The 23,872-nt window shown below is 39.7% G+C and overlaps 1 protein-coding gene across 1 annotated transcript in view; it reads left to right on the top strand.

The window, feature by feature from the left end:
- The first annotated feature begins 504 nt into the window (after nucleotides 1–504).
- The window catches only part of cbln1 (cerebellin 1 precursor), a 35,595-nt gene continuing 12,227 nt past the window's right edge, over nucleotides 505–23,872 (top strand). The window contains exons 1-2 of the mRNA XM_004069759.5: nucleotides 505–1,220; nucleotides 2,046–2,165. Coding sequence (XP_004069807.1) covers nucleotides 963–1,220; nucleotides 2,046–2,165 — 378 coding nt within the window. The 5' untranslated portion in view covers nucleotides 505–962. The remainder of the gene's footprint in view (nucleotides 1,221–2,045; nucleotides 2,166–23,872) is intronic.

Raw genomic sequence — 23,872 nt, 5'->3', positions numbered from 1 at the left:
TAAATGTCTTCCAACAACTGGCAATATTTTCTGAACTTGCTCATACATTTTCATGACTAAGTCATACCCATTGACTGTACCTGAGGACTGGAGTGAGTGATCCCTCCCCTCATGTTCCAAACAGGAAGTATGTGGGACGTCACCCTCGCTAGTTCCAGTTCTCATTGATAGCCAATGATCATAACTGGTTGAGGTAGCCACACCCACTGAGCAAAAAAATTGGCTTTAAAGCAACTCATTGGAAAACATTCACACACTTGCTGGAATTTGGTTTGGTGTCAAAAACTGGTTTGAAATCAGCCCAGTTGGGTCATGTGACCCCTCGCTGTATATTTACAAATAGAGTTCTTGTTTTAACCTCGTTCAGCTCAGACAAAAGAGAAGGAAGGCCCCGTTTTGACTAAAATAAAGAAAGAGATTGGTTAAAGAAAGGCAGTGAATTGGAGGGGCGGGGCGGGGCCGCGGTCAGCATGCGGTGATTGGAAACTCATGATGATGAGGCTCGGTTACCAGGAGAGGGAGGGGTCCGATGAGGAGAAGAGTGCGCGTGGAGGGGGCATCTTTGTCCTCCCCCGCCCGACGAGTCTTTTGTGTTTGAAACTCTCATATCTCGCATATCAATAATTTAGGTGCGCGCGGGAGAGCAGACGAAGCTGCCGCTCGCGCGCTATGAATTCTGCTGCCTCGTCACTCGTGCAGGGGGCCGCGCGGCGCGATATTCTCTGAGTGGGACCAGAGGAGAACAGGTGAAAACTGGAACACACGGGTGTTTTTTTTTTTTTTTTTTTTTTAAAGGACTTCACCAAAGGCTGTTTTAACCCAGAAGAGGACGGGTCCCGACTGCCAGCGGGCTCACCGGGACAGCGGGAAACTTCCCACTTGTTTCTTTCTGAAGAGGAGTTCAGACCCGCGGCGGAGCTGCGCGCAGGAGGAGGAGAAGAAGTTCGCCTCTCCGCTCCGGCATGTTGGCGTTTTGCCTGCTGAGTGCCGTTTGGCTTACGGCGAGCCCGGTTCGGGCCCAGAACGAGACCGAACCCATCGTCCTGGAGGGGAAGTGTCTGGTCGTGTGCGACTCCAACCCGACCTCGGACCCCACGGGCACGGCGCTCGGGATCTCGGTGCGCTCCGGGAGCGCGAAGGTTGCGTTCTCCGCAGTCCGGAACACCAACCATGAACCGTCCGAGATGAGCAACCGGACCATGGTCATCTACTTCGACCGGGTATGAAGCAAAACCGGAACAAAGATGTTTGAACGCAAAGTTGGCGCGTGCGGGGAAGATAAAAGAAACAGAAGAGGCTCAGCTTTGATGTCGGTCTTTTAGATGTCCCGAGTACGCGCGAAAGTGGCACGTGCGTGAACTTTTACGGGATTACTGACAAAACATCGGCGAACACGTTTTATACTCCTTAAAAATTTTAAACCAAACAAACCCTTTTTATTTTGTATGAAATACGATTTTATTCTTTGTTTTTAAACCATTCTAAAAGAAAAATGTGAAATTAATTCATTACAGTTTAAATGGAATATGATTTAAATAAGATCAACTTTTCCAGCTGGAATAGACATAAATAAAATGTTATCGGCAGCTGGATAAACTTAAGGAGAAGCATCAGCAGTTATACTTTTAATGTTTAATTCTGCTTTAATCCAGAGACGTTCTTCCATTTCCCCCAATAAATCTAGAAAAATAAAAGCACTAATTTACATAAAACCTTTACTTTTTATAATTCCATGAATTCTTTTTTTAGGAACTGACAGAAAAACACAAGAAGTTAATTATTGAGGCCGTCTACTGCAAAACTACAACTCCAAAATGTAAATGTCTTATACTAGTAACTTAGTGTTTCCAAAATCTTTGAAATGCTAAAATTGTCTGCAGAAAAATGACTTTTATCACCTTTTTTCCCATGTTAAGTTGCAGTTTAAGGGATAGTTCTGTTTGAAAGATTTTTTTATTAAATAATACTGAATTTTGACCAATTTAAAAAAAAAATGTTTTAATAAAGTAAAATGTTTTTTTTCCCCCTCTGGTCTGTATTTCCAGGTTCTAGTAAACATTGGAAAGAACTTCGACGAGGAGAGAAGCAACTTCATTGCGCCGCGCAAAGGGATTTACAGTTTTAACTTCCATGTAGTCAAAGTCTACAACCGCCAGACCATACAGGTAGCTGTTCTGTTCATTTGTGCGTGTCTGTTTTCTCCCTCAGCAGAAAAGTTGAGCATCAGCTTCTTCTGCATTGGTTTTGTTGGAACTGGAATGGGACAGAAGCAGGTTTTTCCTAACTCTTTTGCATAGAAAATGAGCGCAGAGAGCTGCTGGTGAAGGGTTGTTGCAGAAAGCACTTGGTACCGTTTATTAATTTGTCACGGGCTTGTGCACAGCCCGCAGAATGCCCCCGCAGAATCTCTGGGATGCACATTTGTGCGTACAACATGATGATGCAGAATGAGCCACCCACCCTTTAATGAATGCATCTCTTGCAAATTAAACGGTTGTACAATTATGCTGCGGCTCCCCCGGGGGTTCTGCCATCATGTTTTGCTACTTATATGTTATTATTAGAGGCTTGTATTAATGAACAACAACCAGACTGAGGGATTGGAGAAGGGGGAAAGAGGGTTAAGTTGGCTGTTTGGCATCAATGATGGCCAACACTTGACTCATGGCACCGAGTTAATTAGGTCTGCCTCATCGTGAAGTTGCAGGTTGGATTGCATCATTTTATCATAAAAAAAGTTCACGGCTTAAGCACTCGTTTGCACACCGTCTCGCCGAATCAATCCTCATTGTGGGAAAAACTCATGCTGCTTGATCGCCTTTGAGGCGCGGCAAAAAAATGGAGAGCAGATGTGAGGATAGTTAGAGGGTCTGGGGGTGAAGAGGAAAACCAGAATGTCGGAGGAATTACAGAGAACAAAGAGTTAGCATCATTTTTAATCATCTGTCCGAGTACGGTAGCTAACGCAGCAATATTCTCCACATTTTGTTGTTATAAAAACGCTATGCCATCATTCAGCGTCGCCTTATTTTCAGTAGGAACTGAAACACAGAAACCTCTGAGTTAAAAGAAAAACACATTTTATTTATTTATTTTTTATGAGTGTGTTTTATTGCTTAAGAAAAAGCCACACTCAGTTCGTCACAAGGGGGAGCCACACCCACAATTTCCCCACATTTCAGGGATAAAAACCGATGAGCTCCCAGAGTCCCGAGCGGCAGTTGCGTTGTTTCATGCCTGAGGTTATTGCTGCACAAAACCATTGCTTAGATTAACAAAATCAAAGGCTACCTTGAAATATCTGAACATCAGAACAATTAAAATATCGAAATAATACTCCATTTAAATGAGAATGAGAAAACAAATGGGCGTGGCTTTTCTCAAATGGGCGTGGTTTATTAAAGAAGCTGGAATGGGTGGTGCTTTTTCTCTTTACCTTCAAGTCGAATATTTTTATTCTAAAAGACGTCCTCAGCATTTCTATGGGTTCTTTCCCTTTTGCTTTTCATTCTAAAGCATGTCATATCTATATTTATGACACTAGTAAGCATTTATGGGATGTCTCAAAGCTCAAGCAGCAACTCTGGTTGGTGGGTGGAAAACATCGACCTAGAAGGCTTTTTTAGACTATAAAAACTGTAGTTTCTCTTTTTAATGTTGTTTTGGTTTAAAAAGACATAAAAAGTCAAGTGTAATTGGTATGACGAAACATAAAAGCTATGAATTTATTCATGTATCACTTTCCAAAAATGTACATGATTTCATTTATGCTGGATCTGTTATCAACACATATGCTGCTTTACCACGTATTAGATGTCTGTTAAAAATGTATTGGTCTTTTTGTTTGAGATTAAAGTGTCTTTTTAGAATTAATAAGGAAAACATGGCACAGTAAAATCTAAAAAGCTCCAGCTTTGCTTTGTAAGTGATATTTTACGGAGCGCTTGATCATTCATGAAGGCCTCAGGTCATCTACAATGATGGATTCACAGATAAAGTCCAGCCTATCTGAGGTCTTCCCATCCACTCTTTTACCTTTCAGACATAGAGGCGTATCTTTGAGATGCTCTACCTTTCCCCCTTTTAAAGGTTTTACCCATATATTTATTTATTAATTAAATTGTAATTACTTTCATCTGTCTTATTTACATCCCTCTTTTGCCGTGTAGTTTTTCAGTAAACCTACATTTCTTTTTGTCCTCATTTGAATTTTTTTGTGTTTATACAAAAATGAAAAAAGTTATCTCTGACTCACAAGATCATCTTGATTTCTAAATTGTTTGATATATTTGTATTATATAAAAACTGCTGCATGAAAACTGGTGAACCTAACACCAATAGGATGTGTTCTCTGGAGCGCTGGTTGAAGGACCTCTGAGTTTTGTTATTCTCCCTCAGGGCTCTTAGAAATAGTCTCTGCTGGGCCTTTTTCAGCTGCTCAGAGGTCAGATCCTCTTCTATCTGGACTCCCACCAGAACAGAACCAGAACAGAACCGTTTCTCTACACAGTCCCCTCTGATGGAAGGTGGAGTCTGTTTCTTCCTTCTGCTATCAATGATCAGCTCATCGGTCTTTACGTGGGGGAGCAGGTTATTCTCCTCTCACCACCATGAGAGCTGCTCCACCTCATCCCCAGAAGCTGACCAATCACCTCCTGATGAGTACCACCACGGTCGACTTCACAGCACTGATGCTTTGGTGAGCACGAGCAGGGCCTCAGAACACGGCGCTGAGGGGAGCTGGTGAGCTGTGACCTTCTGACTATGATCAGGTGGAGTATGGAGCCCCTAGTTCTTCAGCTTGTCTGCTAAATTGATCAAAGAATAGCGTTAAACCCCATATTACAATCCGCAAAGAGCATGAAGCTCCTCTGCCTCTCCAGGAAGTCCAGGATGAAGGGCTGTGATTCAGCATCCTCTGTGATTCAGGCCCCCCTCCCATAAACAAACTGGGTAGTGTTTAAGCTTCATTGATGTTTTCCTATTAAGGACAGTTTTTTGAAGCACTTCATAACTGATGTGGGGGCTGTCGGCCAGTAGTTTTTCAGGCTGGAGATGCGAGAGCCCTTTGGTAATGGGACTATGATGGACACAGTGGGACAGGGCCAGCACCTGGTTGAAGACATTGGCCAAGAGTCTAGCCAGCTAGTCAGCACAGTCTGTAAATATCCGGCCATCTTAGAGCATGACTATCCTCCTTTGGTTGTGGATCCCTTTACCTTCTGTGTGGTTGTACTTGAACCTTACACTCAAAAAAAGGAAATTACCAGCCAATTAAGTTAACGAAAAAGTAACTTGTCATTTCAACCAGAAAATTTTATGTTTGTAAATCTTACGTGAATGAATCATGTCGATTGTACATAAAAATAATCCATTTAAAAGTTACTAATTTCAATCACGTTGATCCAACATGATACCATTAAATTGGATGCATTAGTAATCGCAAGGAATTGTGGGATACCATTTTCTTTGTCTATCTGGGCAGATTGGGGTATAAGTGTGAGTTTTTGTCCATGGGTTTTATTGTCTAGCTGTTTTACTCTGTTTTAACTAGTGATTTAAACTGTTATGTTTATTTTTTTTTTTGCACCATGAGTTAAAGTTTGGTAGAGGATGATGACCAACCCCCTTGTTTGGCAAACTGTTAATGTTCTAATACTTAACACAGAGTTCGCGGTAATTGAGCTCCTGTCTTGTGATGTGGGACTTTGCTGGGTAATTCATGCCTTTGATGTGAAAATTAAAAGACCCATTGGTTGTAACTTTGGAACAACATATCAATTACAGATGAATAAATAAAATTAAAGAAATAAATAGAAATTCAAGTTAAATAAACTTAATTTACTTAGGTGACCAATTGAAGTGATTCAATTAAATTGGATCAACTTTTTAGAGTGAGCAACAATATCAATTTAAAGTTGGGTGCAACTGCTCTATTTAAATTGAATCAACTTAAATTTATTAGTTTGAACCTAAATACATTAAGTTGAGCCAACCTAAATAAATTAAGTAGGACCAACATGATTCATTTTTGTTCAAGTAACGCAATCTAATCATGTGGAAATCCTTTCCATAATTTTTTTATGTTCATTCAAAGTGAACGTTTTTTGAGTGTAGTTACCCTTTATGCTCCAGCAGTTGAACAACATGTTGTATGTTGCTGAGTTAAATGAGCTTTGACGATGTTGAATTCCTGTTCTGGCAAATGCAGAGACTTCACCGAATCATGTGACCAGAGTTAACTCTGTTTGGATCCTGTGAGATCCTGCATCCGGTGATGCCAACAACTTTATGGACAGACACCTACAGTTCATGTCAGAAGCAAATGTGCGTACTTTGCTGTTGGTTTTAGGTGTTTTCTATACAGGCATAATCCAGTTTAATGGTATCATGTTGGATCAAAATGGAATTAGTAACTAATAAATTGATTATTCTTACGTACAAACGACATGATTCATTCACGTACAATTTACAAACATAAAATGTTCTAGTTGAAATGACAAGTTACATTTTCGTAAAGCTTATTGGCTGGTGTGGGTACCGGATCGACTCGGGCTGCCACATCTTCTCGGGGTTCTTCGACCAATGCTGACGTCACCCTACGGCAACACCAGTTGGACAAACTACTCAGCGATTTTACGTTTCCTTTTGTAAAGGAACAGACCAAATATGTTCTGTTTATATTTTAAAGAAGAAACAACGGCAATATAAACTTATTTTTCCAATTTGACCAAAATGTATGACTATAAAAACAATATTTCTTTATGCTGTGCAGTCTGGTTTAATTCTCCCAAATGTCAGTTTTCCTTTTTTTATCTCAGAAAAAACATTGTCATATTGATAACTATAATCAAAAGGAGCAGCCTACAGTCCTAAGCATTAATCGATTTCCACATTATGGAATACAGAACTTCATTGGATTTAACAGTTATGATTGCAAAGTTTATATTTCCCGTTTAAAACTTGTTGACAGCATTAAAAAACTACTTACGAAAAACAGCACTTTTTTTGCTCAATTTTTATTTATTCTTCATGCTTTATCTAAACAACCAAACAACCAAACATTTTTTTTCGGTGTAATAGTCATCCAGGTTTCTCACGAATAGCGGATAATTATTATAGTATTATCGTTCACCGTAACTGTAACTGACCAATCACTATCGTATACGTCATCGTGCCAACTTACAGCCAATCAAATAGTGTAACGTCATCATTGGTCGAAGGACCCCGAGAAGATGTGGCAGCCCGAGTCGATCCGGTACCCACAGCTGGTAATTTCCTTATTTTGAGTGTATCAATAAATGTAGCACCTATTTCGAATATACATTATAAAAGGGATTTAGAATGAATTTATAGAAATGTAGGCAAAATGTATTTTCATCCAAATTAGAATGGCCACACTGATTTTTTGTCTTTTGAACACAAACACTGAAAAATATTTCAATTATAAAAAAGAAAAACGAAGTGTCAGAAGTGAAATTAAAGATAAAGAAGTAAATTGTTGTCTTTGGTCCTGAATTGGATTTATTTCAAACATGAGCCAAGATGTTTTAAAATGAATGAAAGTTGTTAATTGCAGCCTTTTTGTACTTCATAGTTGTGTTAGGAGTTGTGGTTTTAGTCAGCCGTGCATCGACAATCTTTAAATTGGTTGCAGCTCTCCACCTGAACAGTAAATGTTGGTAGGACGTTTTGCAGCACATCTCTCTAAGCAAAACTAAGCCCTGAGTTTTGCAGATCTACTGTAAGTGAAGAGTGATTCCGCTATGAAAAGGAAGGCGAGCTCCAGCAGTGTGACTGCACAGATCCAGACTGACACACAAACACAGATGCTTGGTTTGATTCCCCTAATCTGCTCAGTTTGGCAGCAGATGACAGAAGCTTGGTTTGTGAAGGAGACGGGGCGTTGATGAATGTGTTCTTTGAACACAACAGCAGTGAGTCACAGACTTAAACAGTGCATTCATATTTGAATCCAAACCTGCAGGATGTGCTTTTCCATTACCACACAGAATAATCAGATGTCATTTTGTGTTTTCTGTGTTTTACATGCTCTAATGCTTCATCGAAAAGACATAAAGTCGGAAAAATCACTCTGTTTAGTGGTTAACTGATAAGATTTTCTACTTTTCATATGTTTTTGTACTTACAGACCCACTCCAAACATATTTTGATCTGTTGTAAAGTGTTCCCAGTGGTCTTTTAACTACAATGATGCCATTTTTAGCATAAATAGAAAAAACCTGTGTCATTTTCTAGAACACAGTTTCTTAGTTATGGTCGATACTGTTAGCACAGAGCAACCCCGCCCCCATTCCCATTACCCATAACTTGGAGCTCTCTGTTTACACACTTTCCCACTAATGTACAGCTTCTCAGACCCCCCCAATCTAACATTATTGGTGTAAAAAAAAAGAGGAGCAATATTGAAGCTATCCAGCCGTACGGACGTAGATGGATCTTTCTCCTTCTGATTCACTACTGTTTAAATAAAGAAATATTCAGAAAAGAAATTTTAAGCTCAATTTTCTTCATATACATTTCCCCCATCATAAAAAATGCCACAGGAACATGCTTAAAACAGAAACGAAATTTTCATCAGAGTGGGTAAGTTTAAACACTTTTCAAAATTCAAACTGAAATGTTGGTGATAAGCTAAAAAAACAACAAGAAGGCGCCTGAAACATTCTCTAATTTTAATATAAACTTAATTATTTTCAGCTTTAAATTTTCTGTTTTTAAGTTTCAAAACTCAACATTTGAGTTTTTAAAACTTTTTTTCAGTTTCAAATCTTTTTTTTTTTTTTACTTTTAAAATAAGATAAAAATAAAATAGTTTTGAAACTCAAATTTTGAAACTAATAAACAAAAAATTCGAACCTGAAAATATTTAAGTTTATATTTTAATTAGAGAAAGTTTCAGACACTTTAATTTTTTTTAAATAAGTACCAACATTGTAGCTTCAAATGTTCAGGTTTTTTTTTATTAGGGTGGATGTGATGACTTTCTTATCCAATGGGATGGATAAAGGGGGATTCCACACATTCGCTTGCAAGCGCTGTTCAGTTTCTTCCTGAAGCTAACCTACCTAGGCCTATAAATGATTGATCACAAGTGTTGAAGGTAAAACAAAAACAAGTAAAACCACTCATGGAATATAGATCGAAGGCCTGACTTGAAAACTCAGCTGAAACGAACAGTTGGAGCATCTTTAAATGTCCATAAATAACCTTTAAAATTAATCATGTGACCTGGACGCCCTGGAGCATCCATCGACTCCTTAGTAAAGGCAAATAATAAGTAACCAGAGGGGAACAACTGGGAGACAGCGGAGCAGGAAAATGAGATAGCATTATTTACATTAAGCAATTTTTCTCCTTATGTGACACCAAGAACAAATGCTGCATCTGTCCTCCAAGACAGATGTGTGTTCAGAATGGAACGGACAAACTGCATTTTCAGTTGATCTTCAACTGTTTTGTTTTTTCCATCTGTCTCTATAAGTGTGTGCTCTGTCTAGCCCTTTGTCAAGTGTCTGTTGGCAGTATAAATAAAGTTTTAGTGTCTGATAAGGACACTGACATGCAAAAAGGAAAAAAACAAACAAACATCTGGAACAAAACTCACAAAGTTGCTGAAATTTGCAGCTTTTCAAGCAACATTATAACTTTTGTTCGCTTGGAATCAAATCGAACAACTTAAAAAAAAATATTTAGGCATTTGACTTCCTTAAAGCTCTGGTGCTACTGACCCCCCCATCCCTGTAGTGTGCTCACATAAGAGTCCTGAGTCCAATCCGTCGTCTCCCAGCAGAACCTCCAGGCTGCAGTCGGGACAGGAGATGTTTCCAACTTTTCCAATGTTTGAATCCAAAGATGACAGATTCTGATCTGAGTGGGCTCATATGTTTACGCGGTTAGGTATTAACCTGACAAACAAATACAGAGAATCACAAATCTGCAGGTGGTTTGTCTGCCTGCTTAAAAATCCCCAAGTGAGAAATTAAATCTCCATAGAAAAAGAAGGAAATTAGAACGTGAGCAAGCAGAAAATTAACAAATGAAAAAGGAAAACATAAAAATCAAAGAAATTAAATGGACAAAAATTGGACTCGCAAAAAACTGACAAACTTGCAGATCATTCTGTCCCAAAACTGGTAATCAGAATTTGGTAAAGAACCTTCTAGAAACATGCACTTCTAAATAATTTGGTTGAAAAACAGTCTACTCTAAAAAACAAATTTCATTTCTCATACTGCCCAAAGGGACATTTAAAAATACAACAACAAAAAACAAAACACTTCGTTTTGGGATGTCAAATTACCAAAACAAGAACATGACCCCCATTTTATTTTTTTGTTCTTCTTTCCTCAAGTAGATTTTCCAAAAGAAAAGTTTCACAAATTTGAAAAAGACAGTCAGATGAAGATATTCATCTTTTTCTATTGTTAAGTAATGTTTTTTGTTTTTTTAAATCTATAAACGTTAGTTTGGGTGGGACTGTTCTCACGCTGGACCATTGCATTCACAGTTCTTTCAAGTTGTACATTACCACATATGCTACTGAAAAGCTTAAGTCTGAAGATACACACTGGGGATGTGTGGTGCGTTCAAGAATGCCCTGAATGTGGGTTTTTGTACATGCTTTTACTATATGATGTTCCCACAGATCTGTCGCTAACAGATACGCGTGCATGTACCAACAGTTGAAAGAGGCTTGGTGTGAAATGTCGAAGCAGTGCAAATCCCTTGAATCTTGCTCCAGTGTTTTTCTTTCCCAGTTTTATTCCGATATATGAAAGACTTGCTGTCATAAAATTCCGGGACAAACCCCAATTAATAATGTCTCCTTTATGATCAATTTTCAAACAATTGGCACTTCCTTGTTTTTAAAAAGGATGCCATCCATACGTCACCACCCTGATTGGTTAGGGTTAGGTGTCACTGGGTCATGTCTTCTGAGTTTCCTGTTATTTTGCAGCACTCTGTGAATAATTTTTTATTGCACGCATTTCTCATCAAAGATTTTCAGGATATGTCAAATTTGCTGTTTTCTTGCTGATTGTTTAGGCTACTGAGACCTTTTGGAGATGCTTTAGGGGAATTAGTTGCTTAGGTTGTGACATCACAAATGTCCATAGTCAAGCTTTTTTATTATATGATACTCTCATTTCTGAAATTAGTTTTTTTTTAAAGTAACAATCACGTTAAAGTCCCCCTCTAATGAATATCATGTCTTTTGACAGGTACTTGTTGCATTTTTCTTATAAAAGAGAACAAATTTAATAAGAAATACTGAGTATTTTCTGCTTTTAAAGGATCAAACAATCCTGTTTGAATTAATGAGCCGTTGTGATGTCACACCGGTGCATGCGCATTGCTGTATACATGGAAATGGGGGAGAAAGGGAAAGATGGTGGGGGTGTTTTTAATGGCCACTTGGCTTCCGTTTACGGACCATTTCTTATGACTTATCTGATCCTAAAAATATTGTTTTTCTTCAGAGAACAGGATAGAGACTCGTTGAAATGGATAATTATATCCATGGCAAACTGATTATTAATATCAATTCATAACTACCACAGTTGGCTATATCTCATTACTAAAATGCTTTGATTGCGAGATAATTAAAGAGATAAAGAGGTAAACCAAAGCTTTCTAAGGCGTTACCGTTCGAACATTAGAGTATACCATTCTGATGTGTCCACCTGTAGACGATTCCATCCATAAATCTCTTCACTTTCCTCGTTCAAGCTGGCATCTGGCTCAAAACGATACGGCTGGACATTTCCGATATTGCTCGACTTTTTCTTTTGGAACAGCGGTGAAGATTTACGCTATAGAGACACAGTATCATCATCAGAAAGGGGGAATCGAGGGCAGGGGTACTCAGCTCAGCACCAATCGCCACGCCCTGGAGATTTTGGAAGCAGAGGGTTCAGATAAACATGAAATATGGCTTTTTAAGACATCTAGGTCATGGGATTTAGGTTAAAAACTTTATAATCATAATTAAAACACCACTGGACATGTTTTCATTAAAAAGTTGTCATAGGGAGACTTTAAAACAAGGTTAGGACAGGGCAAAAAATAACAGATGTTCGATCGAACACAATGTTTTCCAAAAGTGGCAGCATTCTAGAAGTGTTTTTGTCAAACATTCATGGTCAGATTAGTGAGGGAGATGTGTTGTATATTTTTGGTGGAAACGGAATAATTCCCACTTTTTCCCCCACAGATGACTTCACCCTCTGACCCACTTTTCTTGAGCTGTGACTCTTCACCTTCAACAACCATGACAGTTAACCAAAGCTCATTCTGAGTAATCAGTCTCTTATGACGCAGATTTTCCATCTTTATCTTAACCCACAAAGACAGAATGAAAGATTTTTAAACTGTGGCTTTTTCATAACCTGGATTACCGTATGACTTGAACCTGGGCCCATCCAGGGATCATGGATTTTGGGTTTATTTGTTACTGTTTCCTGATGACCATAAACAGTTAAAATAAATGAGAAAAATAAACATAAAACATCGATTTTTCTTGTTATAAAAGTCAGATGTGTGTTTGTTGGATTGTAGGACAATGGATGAGCTGAGCCAAAATGTGACTTTGTTGGCTGTTGGCAACTAAGTCAAGACCAGATGCCATCCAATGAAAACACGTTTGTTCATAAATACAGAGAAGCTTTTTCCGTCAATCCTGCAGTGTTTTAACTGGTGCAGAAAGCAACTATCTTCATTGTTGTCATGTAAACCTTTAGTTTCCAGGTTTTGTATTGAAAACAATGGCTGTAGCATCAAATACACATTGTAAGCACTGAAGTATTTATTATCATCACATGCAGCCAAATGTAAAACTACATTAAATCTTTAAAAAGGAAACTTTTAATTTTCTCAAAAACTGACACTGCACCATAAATTTGTGTGCATGTTATGGTCCAAAAAATACAGTATTATGCTGAAAATGTCATTTACTAACACTGTTTATTTTCTTCTAGGAAACTTCAACTCTTAAGTTACGAAATTTCTTACAGTAACACCACATTTATTGAGGGGGTTACATTCTTAATATAACGCATAAAAACTCGAATATAACCAATGATAAAAGGACATCTGGGAATTAGAACGCTTACGGCTTTTACACTCATTCTAGATGTTTTAATGCTGTAAAACCCCTCTCTACATGCTTTTCATGGACAGAAATGAACATTGTTACATTGTTACAAAGCCCAGTTTTCTAAAATAAGAAGCATATTAACTGACCATGCTCTAGAGCAGGGGTGGACAAACTAAGGCCCAGAAGCCATATGCGGCCCATCAAGCTATTTAATAAGACCCACCAAACTGGAATAAATGATTTTGATAACCCTTATCAATGTTTTATTTCCAAACTGGTAATTGGTGTACTGCAAATAACAAAAAAAGACTTTTGTGTTGGTGCAGAAAGATGATCTGCACTCATCTGGTGTTGGAAGGTTTCTTCTCTTATGTTCATGTGCGTATTCCTAGTTGGAGAATCATTTTACTGATCATTCCAACACCACATGAACACAGTGCTTCTCTAAGTTTGCATGTTTTCCTGGCGGACATAGGACCCCCCCCCCCCCCCTCTTAAGCCAATCAGAGACAACACAATGTGCTCTTAACAAACTATTAAAATTGCACCACAAAAAATTCAGCAAGGGGTGGACCATGTTCTCGCAAAGTAACACTGTAAACTGCTTTCTTGGGCTTATTAGGCTGATTTATTGTTTAAGATGTATTTTTCTAGTTTAGCTTTTAGCGTTGTTTAAAATCCCTTTGCTTTTGTTCTTGCTTGAAATGTGGCTTTTCATGTTGTATATTTTTTAAGGAGCGATTATGTTATTCTTATTCAAAATTAAAAAAGCAACTTGTCGTGGTCTAGGACAAAAGAAATACTCAGAAATGCAAATTTAAAATATTTTCTTATGTCCTCCATCATCAGAAAATTGCCCAAAGAACATGTTAAAAACAACAAAAACACAATTTTCGTCAGAGTGGGTCTTTAATGGTTTGTAGTAATTTCATTATTTAAGATGCATGTTTTTTAATTTAGGGTTTAGCAAATGATTTTGCATTTATCTGCATCACTATTCCTTTTCTCAAAGTTTTGACTGATTTAGCTTGTTGAAGCATGTAAATCCAGCATTTTAGCATTTCTTTTACTTTACTTGATTTCTTCTGCTGTCATATGTTTTGTTGAGCTTATGTATTTTTATATGTCACTACATGTGATATAACATAGTTCAGTGCTGACACTGCACAGATGTTTTTTAACCCTTGTGCTATCTTAGATGACCCCACCCTTGCATTGATGTGTTCTCCCTACCATGACAAAGGTGGATAAAGGTGGAGAAGATTTCATGTAATCCATGGACACCAGTGAAGACCACAAATCATTGAAGAACAATGGTTCAGCGCACTGTCTAGTGGGTCTAGATGACCCAACTCCCAATGCTAAAGTGCCTAGGATAGCACAAGGGTTACATACAGTCATTTCTAAAAAAGAATCTGGGCGCTGCAGGTTAATTATAACTGTTTTATTGTGATCTTTGTTTGTTTGTTTGTTGGTGGGGTTGACAAAGTTTGATTGACCAAACTTGAGCTGCTTTTGTCCCAAAAAGAGGCAGAACTGATGAAAAGCTGTTCTACATTTATGAAGAAACACATTTTAATGGTTGACATCTGGTCCAGATTTAGTGCCAGCAGCCAGAGAAAAAAGGAGTCTCATTTTGGCTCAGCTCATCCATCGTCCTACGATCACATCCTGCCAGATTCTGCAGCACATCTGAGACCTTTGTGTAGAAGCCACAAAGCCATTATTGCAACTGATGGACAGACCTGGTGATGTTAAAGGTTCCAGGGCTGAATAGAGCCTCAGATGGAAAGACAGCAAGAAAACAGCTATAAATTAACTGAGTGAAGGGAAGAATTTGTGTAGAGTTGTGTGTGTGTTGTGCGTTTCAGGTTCAACACGGATGACTTGTCCGTGTGCTCTTGGGTGCATTCGAGTGAAACGGAGTGATGCAGTGATGCTCGCTTTTACTTGTCTGCCATCTTTAACTGTGGTCAGAAGCATCACATGCCTATTGGACAGGAACCATGTAACCCCACCCCCACCCCCCACATCACTGTGTCTGCAGGTTGATGTGTTTTTAATCAAACAGGAGAAGCTTTTCTTTAAACATCCTCCATGTCTTTTTCTTTTTAATGCTATCCGGCTGGGTGCAAAAACACCTAAGCATGGAAAAAAGGTGTAAAAAAAAATGCTGAAGAGATTTGTGATAAAATACTACAAATTTGGAAAAGAAAATGATCAGGAAAATAGACCACTAAGAATTGTTGCATATGGCCGTTAGTTAATTTTGGTTCGTTTTGGTGAAACAAAAAAAAACACGTCCTTTGTAATTATTGAACATTTTTACTTGTCATGCTAAATTAGTTCATAAACAAATGCGACAAAAACTCTATTTGATTTAGGGTAAGAATCACATACGTGTTCCTACAGTATTAGCTGGGATGAATATCAGATCATTGTCATGCTACAATCGATCACATCATGGCTAACTCGTGTTGTAACTCCACTGCACCAGCAGAAAGTTTCACAGAATAAAGGCTGAGTGAGGCGGTGACGAGCAGCAACAAAAAGTTGATTAGAAATTCATGTCGAAAAAGGCAACCACCCTGGAGGGGGGTGGGCTGCCCATCTGCACCTGGGGCTGGGATCAGCCCTTCCCTGGCTCTGGGACGGGACGGGACAACCCTCTTGGGACCCCCGGTCGCTCTGGGGGTCATCCGCTTCGACTGCGGGGTCTGGGGTGGGGTGGGGGGCTTGTCGGCCCTGTACTGTGGGGGTCGTTCTGGGGGGGAGGGGGAGCCCACTATTGGTACGGGACCTTGGGGGGTTGACGGGTCGGGCTCTCCGCTGAGGCAATCGGCGGTTGCCCCGGCCGGTTGGCTGCCTCGGTCCCGTCGAGGCCTGACCAGAGCTCTCCTAGGGCCGGTGCTTTTGGGGTGGGGGCCTGGGCTAGCTCCGGGGGGCCGGCGCTTTCTGGCTCCTCTCTCTCTGTGTGGGGTGGGTGGTGCTGGGCCGAGGGTGTCGGCGCCTCTGGGGATGGGGCCCCTGGTCTGGGGGGGCCGGGCCCCTATGCTGGGGGGGGGGGCTGGGGGACGGCTGTCTGACCACCAGGGGAAAGTCTACCAGCTGCCCCCAACTTACCCCTTTCCTCATATTACCTCATATTAGGGTGAGGGGGTGGGGGGCTTAGCCTGCAATACGCCTTGGGGGGGGGGCGCTACTTGGTAGTGGTCCCCCCCTCCCATGGTTGCTATATGGAGTGCCCCCCCCCCCTTTTTCGGTTTTATTTGCACCTTAGACATGTAGGGCCCTTGGTAGGAGGGGTGCTTGGACATCACTGCCAGCAAGCAGCAGATGTCCTCCCAGCACCCTACCCGCCAATTTTAACCGCACCTTAGACATTTGGGCTGGGGCGGCGCTCCCTTGCTCCCCTCCGTGCCTCCCTGCTCTCTGGCTCTGGGGGCCTCGCGGCGGTCCTGCTGGCCCTGGCCTGGGTGGCGGGCTGGGTCGCCCGAGGGGCGGTTGTTCCCTGCCTGCGGCCGTGTGGCGTTGGGGGTTCCGGCTGCCGCTGCTGGTGTGGCGGGGGTCTTGGTGTGGGGATGGCTGGGCACTCTCCTTCTTTCTTTTCACATTCCACCGTCCATTTTAGAAAAACATAAACACTCACCTGAGCACAGGTGTTAGCTCACCTTTGCACTAACAGTTTGCATGATTGAATGACTGAAATATTTCACACTAGTTGGTTTAAAGGCATAAGTATGCGTGTGTGAACACTATCTGTTTTGTTTACATGTTGACATGTGTACGTTTTTTTTTTTCTTTCAGCCAGCAGGTGTGTTGATAACATTTCAGTGTGTGTGTGGACAGGCCCCGCCCTTTTTGTACTACATTTGAACCTTACAGTAATGATAAACAACCAGTAAACTTGTTGCTTTATGCTGCTTCATGGTCTTACCCCCCACCCCCCCCCCCTCCCGGTCCAACACTAAAAATTTTCAAACCTGATTGAAATTAATAAAGTTTGGCCTCAATTACAAAAGGGGTTTATTCAGTCATACCTTTGGTTTGTCTCATCTGCCTGCCCAGCTGTTGGACAGGACAAGTTAGAAAAAAAAAAGAAAAAAAAAAGAAAAAGGCAACCAGTAGATGGAGGAGAAACAGGAAGTGAGGTGGAAAAACAGGAAATAACTAAAGCTCAAAGATTTGTTTTGGGTGTTTTTGTGACATTTTTCTGATGATGGAGGACATTTATACAAAGAAAATGAAGCTCAAAATTGGAATTCTGAGAGTTCCCCTTTTCAAATCATTTTGAATCAGAAGCAGACAAAAAATGCTGTTTAAAAATGATCAGATTAGTTCCTTTAAAAAAACCACACTTGGCAGAAGATGCATCAACTTATAGACGCCTAGATTCATGTACGTCTTGTTTGTTCGCCTGAGCTGGTATGCGTTTGAAAACTGTACGGCTGGAAAGCCGTACAGTGCAAGCTGCATATTGCTTGCTGTTTTTGACACCCCGGCAATGTTAGGTTGGGGGTGTGAGGGGCAGTAAGCTAGAGGGAAAGCACTAAACAGAGAGCTCTCAGCAAGGGGTGGGTTGCTCCGTGCCAACAGCAACAACCAACAACCAACAACCAACAGCAACAACCACAACTTGGAGGTGAATTTTTGATGAAAATAGATCAAAAGTTGGTTAGGGTGAATCTTTAAAGTGATTAGTGTTCTTAACTTTTACCATTACGTAGCCTTTATTTTTGTTACCAGATCTACAATTGGGGGATTCTTTTCACCCCAAAATAACACAAAAAAAAACATTTAAATCTCATGTTTTAACGACAACAAACCACAGATTTTTTACCATCTAGGGATCAAAACTCAAACACAGCTTGTGGCAAACAATAAAACGAGTATAGGAACCGGTCAGATACTTTTAGATGCCCCAAACTACGACCTTGAGCCAGAAAATGAACAATTTTCAAATGTTCTTGCAAACAACCATAACTGCAGTTTTTTATAGCAGCTGTAATCCAGTCAGTGTGTTTGATTTAAACAGATGGCCAGATAGAAAGCACCTTTAATGCAGCAGCAATCTGCTTTGTGTTGAGATGAACTCTTGTTTTATTTCCTCTTCTCTATTCAAGTGTGCATTTTCATACATCTGGATGTAAAAGTTGGTTTTGTTGCAGGTGACGCTGACCTTTGGCACAATGCATCTTCTGCTCCGATTCTGTTAAAAGCTGTAGTCGGAGAGCTTTTATATTATACATAAACTTTAGAAGATAAGCATGTAGATATCCATTTTGTATATTTACTAGGGATGGGCTGATATCATTTTTTCTAGAGGATACCGATAAACTATATTTCCTCTGCAACTGTGGTCGATAGTCGATATTTGCAGAAACCGATGCGCAAGTGTCTTTTTTTTTTTTTTTTTAACCTTTATTTACCCAGGAATTGTCCCATTGAGATTAAGAATCTCTTTTTCAAGGGGGTCCTGGCTAGGGGGGAAACAATAAATAACATTTACAATAAAAATGTCAACATTAAAAACATAAATACACAAAGTACTACAGTAACACAAAGTTTAGATTTCCTTTTTGTCGCTTAATTAGAAATGCAAATGTTTTCTTTCACTGGACAATGACATTGTACTTGACCTTTTTAACATACAGCAAAAGATCTCATAGAAATAAGCCTCACTTTAAAACTTTCATGTAAATATATCAGTAAGCATTCAGACCATTTATTGAATATTGGACATAACTGTAAACCAAAAGCTCCCCATTGCCGACGATTTATAAGGAAAAATTAAACCTGTCTGAGTTTTGGTGTCAAAGTCTGTGAATTTAAGTCTAAATCAAATTTAAAAGTTAAAATAAGCAATCTCTTTTCACAAAGATAAAATTTAAAACAGAATTTTTGCGAGGGAGGCTTAAACAGGTCTTCCAGGTTCTGAAACTTTTCCTTAATTCAGATTTACCCCACAGTCTGAACCCCTTTATTTGTTTCAAGACTAAAAGAAATAAGCATCTTTTGCCTGTCATCAGATCTGGTTATGAAGTCTTGAAAAGTATTTTGCTTGTGCATTTTTAAACACAAATTTGGTTTTAGTGCGTACACACTAGGGATGCCACAATTCCTGGTTTAAAACCAAACTGTATGTTTCACCACTGAACCAAATCATGTGTAAATCGTTGCATCATGACTGCACACCAGTATGTTTACATTGAAAGTGTCAAACACTTATTGTGCTAAATTTAAGAAGGATTTACTATTTATTGTTTTAATACATGACGCTAAGGGTTTAGTGTGAGCCACCTGAAAGGGTTCTCTTCATTCTTACTTGTATATTTGCAAATTAAAAATAATATTGTTCTTAATTTGTAGTTTTTTGTTGTTGTTTTGTAATACACAAATCATAAAAATCTGTGACCCAGTAATTGAAGTTTGAACTAAAATGTGGGGAAAGTCGCATCCCTAATACACACACCATCTGTCCTTATCAATGACAAACACACATTGAACACATCATCTCTGTCGTCAACCACAGAGTTCTGGATGGTTAAAAAAGCTTAAATTGGGACGCCCCATTGACCAGAGTATGCTCTGCTCAACTCAACAGTTCAACTGAATGAAAAAGAATAAAACAGAAATAAAAATGAAAAAGATGGAAAAGGTTTGTGTAACCAGGCTTTATCTCATTTTTATTTGGGTTTTAAAATGCATTTTAAAGTAACTGCAACATTCACTTTGTTCAAGTTTGCGTTAAGTTTGGTCTTGGTTTTGATTCATTTTAACACACTCTTTTTTTTCCCAACAAGTCTGTTTTCTCCCTAGTGCTCACATTACCTACCCTAACCTGGTTTCTTAAGCATAGATCCGCACAGTAGGTAGCAATTTGTACTCTTTTCTTTTGTTTACCATGTACCAAAAAGATGAAAATATTCCTTGCAGGCATGATAAAAAAGATAAAAACGAAATCTCATGAGTCTTAGTGTGTACCGTATACTTTTCTAATAGAGACCTGTCTCTAATGGAGTCTTTCCAATAAATACTAGATTTGAAGACATGTTGCAGCAGATAGACAACAGTCCCCCTTACGCGCTGGTCTTTTTAAAACGCCGGTTCATCAAAATAGTTTTCTTCAACAAATGCCAGGGCTACTATAGGAAAGGTTAGAGTTATTGAACTTTATGTACAGCAGGTGTGGGCAAACTACGGCCCGGGGGCAGGATCCATGTTTGGTCCAGCCCACTAAACAATATTAGAGACCCATGTTTTTGTTTTTTTTAATCTGGCTACACGATTGAGACCCGCATAGAACGTGACATTTTACTCCACCGTTCTGCAGTCTGTGTTCGACCTAAAACCATCTAAAATCCCCGTCTAATAAACAGAAGACAGTCTTCCCTTACTACGTCGCAGTTCATCTTTTCCGGTTTCGCTCATTCTTTTAGAGCGATTATGCTGCATTTTTTAAACGGCACACCTGTTCTGTGTCCTGATTGGCTGGAGACCTTGTCAATCAGTCTCCGTGCCGGGTCTCCTGTACAGAAACGCGGAGCTCTTCAGATCTGCAGAAATCTTTGATCGCGATCAGATCTTTATTTTCGTTTTAAACAAGAGAAAAAAGTAAAAATGTTCATGTCTGTCTGAGAAAAGTGTGTTTAGGCAGTGAGGACTTTTACTGCCATTAACGTCTGTAATCATTTCACAGATCACGGTTATTTTAAGGACGTAACTCCTGCGATAAACATGGGATCTCTGTACTGGTGAAGAGGGAACGCAGATATATGCTTAGCTGCAGCAGAAGACATGCATTACTGGATGAGAAACAGACGTGCAGGACACAGCTGCTCAGTTTTAGTGCAAACTGAGACGTGTGAGGAGCTGCTGCCCTCAAAGTCTCAGCGGGATTATGACGGGAGAGTAGCAACTATTTATTATTATTATTCTTTTTTTTAATGTATCAGTATATTTTTCCTGATTTTTTTTGTCTTTGGAAATCATAGTGTTACTTGGTCATTGTTTTATTTCATAAATAGTGTTATTTATTTTATGAAAAGGATCATAAATGAATCAAACTTTATTCATACAGCACTTTACAACTCCTTTAAAGTACCAAAGGGCTTCACAATAAAAGAAAGACAAAAGAAGTTTAAAGTTTTAAAGAAAAGGAGTTATTGTGGCCCTCACAAAAAAAGTTTGGTGCTGCTCTAGCATCCGTGTGGTGTTGGAAGATTTGTTGTTTTTTATTCTTCCGATCATTCAAACACCACATGAACGCAGTATATCTCTAAGTTTTACATGAGATACATCAAGCCGTTGGTGCAATTGGCTCTAAAGACCTAAAAACTCTAAAATTCTCTTTTTTAAAATCCAAATGTTTTCATCCAGATTCCATGTTATTTCTTTATTACTTCACGCATCTGCTCCTGGTCCGGCCCTTCTATCCAATTTTAGAACCCTATATGGCCCGCGAGTTAAAACAATTGCCCACCCCTGATGTAGAGTATACATATAAATACATGCATGAGTTTGAAGCTTATAGTATTTCCTTATGTTCTGTAGGGACTTGTTGGGCTGTAAAGCACTTTTGTGGGAAATTCAGGCTGATGCAAGTCGGTGTTGGTGACATAATTGGTAAAACAGTCAGTCAGATCACAAACTGCCTTCATATCACTGAACGCTGTACTGATCATATTATTTAATCCTGAAGTATTCTTCCAGTGTTGTTACCTACAATTTGTAGTCGACCTGTGATTGGAAGATTGCAGGCCTAATTCCCGTCCTGCCCGCCCATGTATCGGAGTCTCTTTGGGCAAGACACTGAACCCCAAATTGCTCCATGTGGTTATAGGGTTGGCGCCAGTGTTTGGCAGTGAGCCACCATGAGTGTGTGGATGTGTGTGTGAATGGGTGAATGGTGACTGTAAAGCGCTTTGGGCCTTTGGAAGGTAGAAAAGCGCTATATGAGGATAAGCCATTCGCCATTTACTACTTACTGCCAAATGAACCTAATTTACCAATCGATATTCTGTATGTGAAGCAATTATCAGCTGGTTTCATTAAAGCACATGTGAATAAGTGCTACTATTATAAGAAATGAGTTTATCTTAGATTTTTCACCATATGTGCTTCAGTACAAAATGTTTGCAGTTTAAGTTGTGGTTTTATCCACCATTAATTAACGGTAATCCCCCATTACTCAACAGTAAATACCCAAGTTGGTGACTGCCTTGTTTTTGTAAGTCCTGCCGAGTTAAATTTAAAGGAAAACAATATTTCTGTATGATAAAAGAATTGAATTATTTTAGATTCTCACCCAAAGTTTAAGGTTTTCTTGTTTTCCTTATGTTTGTCTGCAAAGACACTCAAGTTTTTGCCTGAACATCTGGAAATGTTTTGTTTAAAGCTAATTGTTAACGCAACAAATTGTCTTGAACAGAAGGTTAATGGTTTATGCTGATGTTAGCATGATGCTGCTGAGATAAATAGATGGTGATGCTTACAAATATGGAGGCATGCATCCAGAGTAAATGTCAACATTAAACAGTTAAATGAGCTAAATTGTGAAGGTGTCACATTTGCACTGACCTGTGCTGTTTCCATTTTGCCTGAATAAATAATTCAGGTGGAGTGTGAGTGTTTCCAGCAAACACGCACTCATGTCCACGTTCAGTTAGCTGTTAAGAGGAAAACCGGGCTCTCCACTCTGACAGCCTCTCAATCTCCTGCCCACACACACATGCACTGAGCGACGGGCACAACGAGGAGGATAAGTGCATAATTATGGGATGTTTATGGCTGTCCTCTTACTAGTTAGTGACAATTTTACAGTGACGGGTTTTCGGGACAAGCAGAAATATTTTCGGCAGATTTGGAGCTCGGTTGTGAACGAGTGAACATTAAAACCCAGAGTTCTCTGCTCTGCTGCACTAAAGAGGCTGTTTAGTCTGAAAGATTCTTGTAAAAGACCAAACGCACAGCAGGGTTTCTTGAAGCGGACCTTACAAGGCAGTAATGGAACCTTTCCGCTGCATTTGATTGGTGTCAACTAGGGTTGCACAATATAATCGGTTATCGATAATTATTGGCCGATAGTGGACAGTGTGACGTCATGTCGATAATTCCGATAAGGAAAAAAAATAGCTGATAAAATTGACCGATAACTAAAAGCTTAAACTGCCGTCGCTTCCTCACTCACCACTCTGTATGTACTTGTGTCAGCACAGGTAAACAGCTACACAGCTTCTGAAGCGTGTACGTGACGTCACGTCTCAGCGCCTGCGCTAGAGGGCTCTGTCTGCAACATTCGCAGCACTCGCCCGTGTGGGCCTATTTCACCGTGTCTGAGACCGACAACTCCCTCGTTGTTCGCAAAATTTGTTCAACAGAAGTGCCATGAAGAGCAAAAAAAAAGGTCAAGCTTTAACACCACAAATTTCACAAGCTATTAAAAAATTCACCACCTCGATGTGTGGAAGGAATATGAAGCTGCTGTCTTTGCTAGTGCCAGCGCTTATTCTGGAAAAAAAACAAACTGCGGGGCTTGCACGGAAATAGCTGTCGGCGCCTTGCACTAGCATTGATGGTGAGCGATTGTTTTCTTTGCTGCAAATGTGCCGGATGAAAAAATCAACAGCTAACCTGTCAGAAAGCAGAGATGCTACTCCTGTTGATCCAACCACAGTTAAAAACAAAAAAACAAATGCACTTGTGTTGGTTTATTTCTTTTTGTCTTTCTGGTTTGTAAAATGCTTTGATGCC

This window comes from Oryzias latipes, chromosome 6 (assembly GCF_053564925.1).
Source record: "Oryzias latipes strain Hd-rR chromosome 6, Olatipes_Hd-rR_3.1".
Taxonomy (NCBI): Eukaryota; Metazoa; Chordata; class Actinopteri; order Beloniformes; family Adrianichthyidae; genus Oryzias; species Oryzias latipes.
The sequence above is the reverse complement of the archived record's forward strand: the minus strand, read 5'-3'. Positions and strand labels throughout refer to the sequence as shown.